Source organism: Gadus morhua, chromosome 4 (assembly GCF_902167405.1).
Source record: "Gadus morhua chromosome 4, gadMor3.0, whole genome shotgun sequence".
NCBI lineage: Eukaryota > Metazoa > Chordata > Actinopteri > Gadiformes > Gadidae > Gadus > Gadus morhua.
In genome coordinates, this window is record NC_044051.1 from 2,617,659 (window position 1) to 2,627,658 (window position 10,000).

General features: G+C 46.9%; 1 protein-coding gene across 3 annotated transcripts in view; it reads right to left on the reverse strand.

Moving 5' to 3' along the window:
* Nucleotides 1–10,000, reverse strand: part of braf (B-Raf proto-oncogene, serine/threonine kinase) — a 22,290-nt gene that overhangs the window by 2,172 nt on the left and 10,118 nt on the right. For 2 of the 3 annotated variants that reach the window (XM_030353151.1, XM_030353150.1), the window contains exons 9-18: nt 9,246–9,285; nt 7,236–7,355; nt 6,123–6,259; nt 5,404–5,521; nt 3,488–3,572; nt 2,378–2,554; nt 2,016–2,062; nt 1,098–1,216; nt 454–585; nt 1–51 (exon numbers count right to left, since the gene is read on the reverse strand). The exon at nt 1–51 is cut by the window's left edge and continues 84 nt beyond it. In XM_030353151.1, coding sequence (XP_030209011.1) covers nt 1–51; nt 454–585; nt 1,098–1,216; nt 2,016–2,062; nt 2,378–2,554; nt 3,488–3,572; nt 5,404–5,521; nt 6,123–6,259; nt 7,236–7,355; nt 9,246–9,285 — 1,026 coding nt within the window. The remainder of the gene's footprint in view (nt 52–453; nt 586–1,097; nt 1,217–2,015; nt 2,063–2,377; nt 2,555–3,487; nt 3,573–5,403; nt 5,522–6,122; nt 6,260–7,235; nt 7,356–9,245; nt 9,286–10,000) is intronic. The other variant, XM_030353152.1, reaches the window with a different exon arrangement.

The following is a 10,000-nucleotide window of genomic DNA, read 5'->3' on the forward strand; positions in this document are numbered from 1 at the left end:
CACCTTGCTGAGGTCGGGGGCGAGGTAACCCCGGCCCACCATGAAGATGATCTGAGGGGGGGGGGGCAGGGGGTCATTTTCCACGTATTGTTTTTCAAAGTAAAAGCCAAACTCATTTCACATCCAAATGTATAATCAAATCTACATCTCTCAATACCAATATTTCTACCACTAATATAGGAGCCTCCCCCCCCTCACATAAAAGGCCAACACACAACTAGCTGCTGTGCTTCCCCAGACAATCCCTCAAATCATAACCAATTGTATTTATTTTGTTCCGCAACGCACCCGTTTTAGTCGAAAAGACGCGATACTATGAGACGCACAGAGAGATCTCGCATTCGATCGCAGGTCACTACTTTCCGATTTATCGAAAAGTTTATCGGTGAAAGCTCAACATCGACGAGGTCAACCGACCCCGAGTGCGGCGGTCTCCGTGGCGACGCCTCCTACCTGGTCTCGGTTGTTGATGTTGGAGTAGGGCAGCACGCCGGACATGAGCTCGTACAGCACGATGCCGAAGGCGTACACGTCGGACTGGAAGCTGTACGGGTTCTTGTCCTGCAGCCGGATCACCTCCGGAGCCTAGCGGGGAGAGGGGGGAGGGGGGGGGGTAGTTTAAAGGTGACATATTATAGCACCAGTTGGAAACATTTAGGTGGACACGCCCTATTGTGATGTCAGAAGAGGCAGATTTTCAAAACAGCTTGTAAAGGCCAATCACACTCTCACCTGGTGGTGTAATCTATCACCTTTAACAACAATATGCCGTTTAGCAATAGGTGCTAGGGCATGTGACCGGCAACTTCATGTGGGAGGATTCAACTTTATTAATCCCTTTTCAACCTGTATATAATCTAGGCCTAAGCAATACTTTTTGTAATGTAAAATGTATAAGTAAAAAAAAGAAAAAACACATCAAGAATTGTACGTGAATATTCAATATCCTAAAATGACATCAAGCAGGTCCATTTCGTCACATTCAAAAGCAAAAGATTACATTTTTATTTTCCTCTCCATACTTATTACATACTAAAAAAAAAAAGTATGTAATAAGTGGCTCATAAATCAGCCACTTAGCGAGCTCTTTCACTCACCATCCACAAGATGGAGCCAGAGAGCTGCTCAAACTGATGCGAGCCGCTCCAGCGGGACTTCACTGTGGCCAGACCGAAGTCCCCGATCTTCACCGTCAGGTCCTCGTGCAGGAAGATGTCTGGGAGAGGGAGGGGCGGTCAAGGAAACCACGCCTTGTTCCACCCATGTCTCCACTATGTCGTCTCCTTCTGAAGCCCGAATGTGCATCCTGTCCTTACAATACTTCCTAACATCGCAGGCTTTATCATCAGAGCGAGAAACGTCCCCGCACCCCTTCCTAGAACCCTGCGGTGAAATGCCCGGACGCAAGAACCAACCACAAAGAATCCATTACTTCTGGACCGAGTCGCGCACCGATCACTAAGTGCAACGAGGAGACGGAGAGATCAGGACGGTTCAGTGGATCGGACAGACAGATAGACAGACAGACAGTCTGTCTGTCTCCATGTCGGCCCCATGGTCTAACACCACCACCGGCTCCACTGTGCTGAGGCCATCCAAGCACGGCCTTGTACAGTCACACAGAGATCTGTGGAAGACAGATTGGACCTAGCCTGGCTATCGCCAGACCAAGCTCAATTGTAGATTGCACGTCGGTCCGGGGAGGCTGCGGTCATTTTCTTCAGCACAAGAGGCGTGATCGACGGGCCTAGTTCAACTGACTATTTACGCAATTGGCTGCATGCCGTCGCTTCCCTGTCGTCATTGTGTTGAACCAGCCAACAGCGCGCCGAGGGGAAAAGCCAGCTTGGTGATTGGCTCCCGTAAAAGCGGATCGGACTCAGGAGGAAATGTATTGCTCCTCTACAGACCCTTCTCTGCAGGGCGCATTCAAACCGCCGGGGGTAGTCAGTATGGATCGGACCCGCCGCTCGACTCCCTTACTGTAGTTGAGTAGAGTTTTGAAAATAGGATACTGTTGCTCTTCAGGTCTCTATGGATGATGGACTTGGCGTGCAGGTAGCTAGAACAGACACAACAAACACATTGTCAAACTGGTGAATACACGTTGTTCAAAGTATAACATTGTGCCCGTAAGAAAACGATGATGTAAAACTACTTTAACAATGATTTGCCGGTAAATATAAGGACAGGAATAATTTAGCGTGCGCTTGTCCATGCGCTTGTGCGTGTTTGCTCGAGTGCGTGTACATGTTTGTACATGTGTGTACATGTGTGCGTGAGTGTCCACGTGTGTGCACGTCTGTGTGCGTGTATGTATGTACATGTGTGTGTGTCCACGTGTGTGTCCACATGTGTGTGTGTGCGTGCGACTCACTCCATGCCCTGTGCAGTCTGCCGGGCGATGTCTATGAGCTTGATCATCTCGAACTTGGTCTCGATGATGTGCAGGTGGTGGTAGAGGCTGCTGCCCTCGCACCACTGGGTCACGATGGCCAACTGCGGCTTGGTGGTGTAGCCCATGAACAGCAGGATGTTCACGTGACGCGTTTTCCTGTCGGGGAGGGGGGGTCCAACGACATTGGAGGGAGGGAGGGAGGGAGGGAGGGAGAGAGAGACAGAGACAGAGACAGAGACAGAGACAGAGAGAGAGAGAGAGAGAGAGATAGAGAGAGAGAGATTAAAGCTGGGGTAGGAGATTTCCTTTCAATGCATTTTTGTTACTTTTGTTGAACTTCTCTTTAAATGATTGGATGGCCCGTCTGTCTGTGTCTGTCTTACTACCTAGCTACCTGTGTGCACTCACTGACCAGAGTCTTCCGCAAGGCTAGGCTGACGCATTTCTAAATCTAGCTAGCTAGCTAACTAGCTAGTCATGTGTTTTTGGGGGCCTGGCTTTGGAGGGGGGCCTGAGTTGAGGGGTGGGACTTTTTCAGTTGGGAACTTTCAGAATCAAGCTCACTCTGGGTCGACTCTCTCTGAAATTGCCTGACCCAGTTTAAATGTTAAAAAGATAACATGGCTCATGTCTCCGCAGGCTGCATTCCAATACTTTCCTACGCCCTCGTTCACTGTACCCGCGAGGAGATGACCAGTTAGTGGGCGAGTAGGAGGGGAAAGAGCAATGTGGAAACAACAACGTCGACATGTTGATTACCCGAGTCAACAAACAGCGACCTAATCCAAACAATCTCCGAAGCACTTCCTGTGAAAGGTCCACTGACTGTCTGAAGCAGGTTCGTGAGCTGGTTGAGGCTTCTTCTATGGTTAACTACGCATTGAGGACAGTGGGTCCAATGTCGGTTGAGGAGATTGCTCTCTGACCCCCGCCCCTTGCTCTGAACCTATGGAAACCGAGCATTCAGTGGGGCAGCCCCCACCCTCTTGTTTGTTTTCTATGTTCCAGCCCATGTTGTAAAGCGTCCTTGAGTTTTGAAAGGAACTTCGTAAATCTAATTTATTATTATTATGAGACCCCTCCCCCTACCTGAGGACGCCCACTTCATTCTTGAAGGCCTGGAGCTGCTGAGGTGTCGGGGCGGTGACGTTCAACATCTTGACCGCCACGTCACCTGTGGGAGAGAGAGAGAGAGGGAGGGAGGGAGGGAGGGAGGGAGGGAGGGAGGGAGGGAGGGAGGGAGACAGACAGACAGAGAGAGACGCAGAAAGAGAAGAAAAGAAAGAAAGGTCCATAAAGAGAGAGGAAGTGAGACAGAGAGACTATTTATTCTATTTCAGAATAATTGTTCTTCAATAAATGATGATAGCGTTTTGCTGCTCGGTGAGAGATGTACAACAACATGTTTCCCCCCCCCCCCCCCCCCCCCCCTGCTCAGGAGTTTGACATAAATGTATCACCAACTTTAAATGCAGTTCTGGTTCCAGTGCAATGTGGCTTGAATACAACAATATACACTTCATAAACTGTACTCTGGCTTGGGATGAAACTAAACCAGTTTCAAAACGAGCCAGCCACTGAGAAATATGTCGGCCGACGACTCTGCTTATCAGAGGATGTCAGGATGTCATGTGACCAAGCAAGAAGTTCAATCCCCCACCAACCAATGAAGAGAACTCAGATTGGTCTGATAGCAGGCTGAGCAAGGATGCAAGCTCGCAACACCGACTGTTAGCCTGTTGCACCTGCGCTAGCATGAGGAACGCAGATAGGACGAGCATCAGTGCTTCTGTCACTACTGAGGTGACTGCAAAAAGACTTTGGACAAACATTGGTTCAGTGCATGTTTTCTGGTATTTGATATGGTAGTTATATTATGAATATTATCAGGAGAATTATAATCTAAACAAATCGTGGGGGGAGGACAGTGAACATATTGAATGAGCAACACCTTTGTTTACCAACAAATATTTTCCCTTTTAAAAAGGTGACATATTATATCACCAGGTGTGAGTGTGATTAGCTGTTACAAGCTGTTTTGAAAATCTGCCTCCTCTGACATCACAAGTGGGCGTGTCCACCTAGATGTACGACGGATAAATGAGCAACGTTTGCTACAATCCACTGGGTAGGCTGGTAGACTGATCTACCCAGCACACATCTGGGTGGACACGCCCACGTGTGATAGGGCTGGGCGATATGATGATATCATACCGTGGACGATATGAAAGTGTTTACCGGGAGAGATTTGGCCATATCGTTTATACCGAGAGAGAAAAAAAAAAAAATATATATATATATATATATATATATATATATATATATTATATTGCACTGCACTGACTGCAGCAAGGCAGGTGTGAGACTCACCTGTTAACTTGAAAAAAAATCTCATTTGTATTGAAGAAACAGTTCTATTTTTACCACCAGCTATTTGCACAGCACATAACTTTATTTTATAAGTGTATAATTAGTATTTAAAATATTTTTAGGATTTTTATTTTATATTACACTGCACTGACTGACAGCCAGGCAGGTGTGAAGCACACCTTTAAAAAAAAATGTTATTTGCATTGAAAAAACAGTTAAATGTTTACAAGATGTTTGCACTATATGACACTGCAGTTAATGACAGATTGTTCGCTACTTACTCCTTTGTAAGCATGGAAATTCAAGTTCAAAATAAAAGAAAAAACTGATGTGAAGTATGGTTATTTTAAGCCATTTATTATTTTAATTTACTTCAAAAATACCATATCGTGATATATATCCATATCGTGATATAAAATTACTCATATCGTGATATAAGATTTTGTCCATATCGCCCAGCACTAAAGTGTGATGTCAGAAGAGGGTGATTTTCAAAACGGCTTGTCACGGCTAAAACACACTCACACCCGGTGGTATGATACGTCCCCTTTAATAACAAGTAGAATCCAACCTAAGTAGGAACCAACAGGAAGTGAAAGGTCGCTGGAGCGATCAGTGCGAGTGGTGAGGCCTACCGTGCCACTTCCCCTTGAAGACGGTTCCAAAGGACCCCGAGCCGATCCTCTGGCCCAGAGTGATCTGCCCCTCCGGGATCTCCCAGTCGTCGCTGGAGTCCCGCCGCCCCAAAGTTTTCTGGACGAGGGCAGAGAGAGACGCCCAGTTAGACAGAAGGACACTCGTGGTCCGTGTCACACGCTAGTGGCGCTAGCTAGCCTGGGACGCCTAATGTACCCGTATAGAAATGTTTGTGTGTGTGAGTGTTTGTCTTGGAGTGTGTGTGTGAGTGTGTGTGTGCTTGTTGCATTGTCCTGCGTACTACGGTGACGGTTTCGGGGCGCCCTGGCGATTGCCCCCGCGCCCCCTCCCTTCTCCGTTTGTTTCGTATATTTTAATTGACTAATTAAGGGCGCCACCAGAGGGCGCCCCCAACACATTTGCCGCCCTAGGCGGTCGCCTAGGCCGAGCGCCGGCCCCGTGTGTGTGTACCTCAAATAAAAGAAAATTGTGATTAACTTGTTTACTAGCACGTTTCTACAGCTTGCGTCGGTGCACATGTCGCCGTGCAAAGTTAGCGGAATCACAGTTTCAGTGCGTTCAACATAAAACCATAAAGTTTAACGATAACGGCAAATAATCACACAATTATTATTTCCTATTCCTTCACACAACGGCCGACGTTTTTCGGGAAAAAACATCGTCCGATCCTGATGAGCGAACGGCGCGGCGCGCTCACCATCTTATTGCGGTCCTCCGAGGAGGACGACGACTTGCGCTCCCGCTGCGGACACGGCGACTTCTGGGGCATCTTCACGCTGCTCAGCGAGCCGGGCAGGGAGGCAGGGGGCGTGGCCGACAGCCCCGCCGTGGATCCTGGGAAGGGGGGTGGGGGGGTGGTGGGGGAGGGTGATGAGGGAGGAGGGGAGGGGGCGGGGTTGTAGAACATTCTTTAAATAAACGAAATAAGGTCAAGGCACGAGGGGAAGGTTACATTAATTGAAAACAAAAAGGCGGTGGCGGGAAAACCAAATGAATAGGACGGAGTATAAAGAGCGGGAAGGTGGAGGCGCGGGGGGGGGGGGGCACGGGGCTCCTACTACGTTTGGTTTGGTGAGGTGAGAGTCACACGGCACATGCAGTGAGGAGTGTGGTGGCGGCGTTGCCCATCAAGGCTAAGATGCGTTCGCTAACTCGGGGACGCCATCGTAGCCCCACGCTAATAACTGTCAAAAAAGAGTCCAAACCCAGGCAACACATTTCAGAAAGTGCCCCTAGTGTTACTACATTTGATTCCTGATTTGCGTCTGATGTGACGACTGTGTTCATGGTTCCTGGATGTATTTTGGAGCAACAACAGTATGGAAGCTAACCTCATGGGGTGACACGTGTAATACCCGTTTTGACCACTAGCGGGTGCTGCTGCATGCACTAGGATAACAGCCGACCTTGGAGAGACATCTTCTTCCCTCACAGCTTTTATTGGCTGATCAATGTTTCTCCTCAAAAACTGAAAGGGAATTAGCGAGGAATTGCTGCTGGTAAAAGTAACAACTGATCTTAAAAAGAGAAATAATAAAAGATGCTCAGAAGTCAAACTCCCATGCAGGATCCCCAGCAAAAACACAATAATAATCAGACGAGCAGGCTCGCGTGTGTGCGTTGCATCGACAGACCCACAACGACGCACACAGTGGTGGTGGATGTGCACAACACGCCATCACAGGGAGGTTTGTGAGGGGGCAAGAGGGGGGGTGAGGGGTGAGAAGCACACACAAACACAACCCAAACGAACACACACCTAACACAACGCACAACCCCACACCCACACACAGACGAGAGGCCTAGCTACCTCGGCACGGGGGCTCGGTCTCAAAATCAAACACTATGTCATTGGGGTAGGAGTTTAGGAGGGGGCTCGAGGTCCGCGTTCGGTGCTTCCTCAAGGGGCGTGCGGGGTGGGGCGGGGGGGCTGCAGGAGGGACGAGAGAGAGACACACACACAGGATCACCGGCCCTGGAGCCCAGCGACTCAACCCCCTCAAACCCCAAACCCCCACCCCGGCGCTCACTACCGCGCCTCGCCCGTACGCGCACGACGCGGCTTAGCACCCCAACGCCGTAGAAGCTACATGCCTTAGCAGCCATACCTCGTAGCGGTATACAAGCTAAACGCCTTAGCATCCGTACGCCTTAGAAGCTACATGCCTTAGCAGCCATACCTCGTAGCGGTATACAAGCTAAACGCCTTAGCATCCATACGCCTTAGAAGCTACACGCCTTAGCATCCGTACGCCGTAGCGGTATACAAGCTAAACGCCTTAGCATCCGTACGCCTTAGAAGCTGCACGCCTTAGCATCCGTAGGCCGTAGCGGTGTAGAAGCTACATGCCTTAGCAGCCATACCTCGTAGCGGTATACAAGCTAAACGCCTTAGCACCCGTACCCTTTAGCTGTGTATCAGCTAAACGCCTTAGCACTATATCAGCCATACGTCGTAATGGTATATAAGCTAAACACCTTAGTGCTGTAGCACCCGAACGCCTTGCGCTATGTTAGCTTAAACACCTTAGCTCTATAGCAGCCATACATCATAGTGGTATACGAGCTAAACGCCTTAGCAGCCATACGTCATAGCGGTAAACAAGCTAAATGCTTGAATTAGTGCTATAGCAGCTTCATGCTATAGGGGTTTAGCACCCATATGTCTTAGCAGTAGGGATGTCCGATATTGGCTTTTTTGCCGATATCCGATATGCGATATTGTCCAACTCTAAATTTTCGATTCCGATATCAGCCGATACCGATGTCGATATTTGGGTTATTTTTCCTCAAACCTAATTTAGGTAACATTACATATCTCCTGTTGTGGAATTAACACAACATGCTTAATGTTATTGTGATGCCCCACTGGATGCATTCTTGAATGCAACAAGGCTTTCCAAATGTTAACATTGTCTGTGCAAAATAAGAAAAATACTTCAACTTAATTTAAGGGAAAAGTGCCATGTTTATTTTTATTTTATTTTTTTTTTTTTTTCAAAAAAAATCCGATACCGATATTGACAGATATTACATTTTTATGCTAATATCGGGCCGATAATATCGGACATCTCTACTTAGCAGTATAACAAGCTACACACCGTAGCATTATAACTAGCATTAGCGTTATAGTGAGCTACTCGCATTAACGGTATAGTGAGTGCCAGCCAAATGTTTGATTCACCCCTTAGACCTCTATGCAGTTGTATGTATTATTATATAAAACAAGTGTCGAATTTCATCATGAAATGGTGATCATAATCAGTTTTAGATTTGTACTTTTCTTTATCAACATCGGACACATTTTTCATTGCCAACATCGTATACATATTAGTTAAACTTTCCTGTTATCTTTGACCTTTTTGCATCCCAGAATGTTTGCAATCTACTCCGTTTTGCAATCTCCGCAAAGTGGTTGGGGCTTCGACTAATAACTTTGAGGCGATAACATCTAATATCTATGGAGAGCTTTTCTCTTCTGTAAGAAAGCTCAGCTCTCATTCCCCGCCATCCCACCCAGGCCGGAGCTCCGCAAAGTAGATCAAATCCAGGATTTGTGGCCTTTATCTGCCACGTGAGAGGACGCTTACACACGGACCCAGGATATATTTATCTATATATATATATTTATATATTTCTTCAGAAACAGAACCAACTGAACTTTAAAGGCCATTAGCAGACACAGAGAAAACATAAATAAACAAACCGAAAAAAAAGAACATAACTTTGACACGTAGACACAGGGATGGTCGGAAAAAAACGAAATGCCCGAAATAAAATAAAGAATACAAAAAAATAGAAATAAAATGTAAACACTTACCTCCATCTGACCTCGGCAAACCTTGATCTCGGATCAGGTCCTGAAGCAGAGAAACAGACGGGAAAACAAAACAAGTCAACAACACGTTTTCGCTCGTCTATGGTTCAACGTTGACGCAATGCAATGACCACGCACTCGCTTCGACGCAGTCGTGAACCTGTTTTTGTTCTGTTAACCTTGCGTCACCTCGACGCAAGGTTAACATTTTTGGAGGGTACGCAAGGACGCAATGGGTCCATAAACCCCCTTGTGTTGTGTCAACGTGGAACCATAACTAAGCCTTTAGTCTTAACGAAACTGACTTCCTCCTCTTAGAGAAACACTGACAGCTCGAACAAGGAGAAATGCAAGAAAACTGTCCTTCCCAAGATACAGAACTGAGAGACACAGAAGGTCTCCAATCCCATATATGTGCAGACTCTTGAATGACAATGGACTGCAGATTTGTTGTTTTGACGTATGACGTTTTTGCTTCTATTTTTTAATTATAAATACTATGGTGATTTTTTAATTATGTTATTATTGTAACATATTGTAACAGCAAGTAATTCAGTGTTTGCGATGATGTATTTTTGTATGCTGTCATCATGGTCCTGCCATAATTCTGAAACTAATGCCATCCATTTGTTTGGTTTGCCCTACAAATGGATTTACACCTTCCATCGTCAGGTGTAAATCTCCCAGCTTTCTTGCGGCATTTCGCGGAGGCAAGCCCCCTTTTGGTCGTAGTATAAACCTTCCCTATCGTAGTTCTG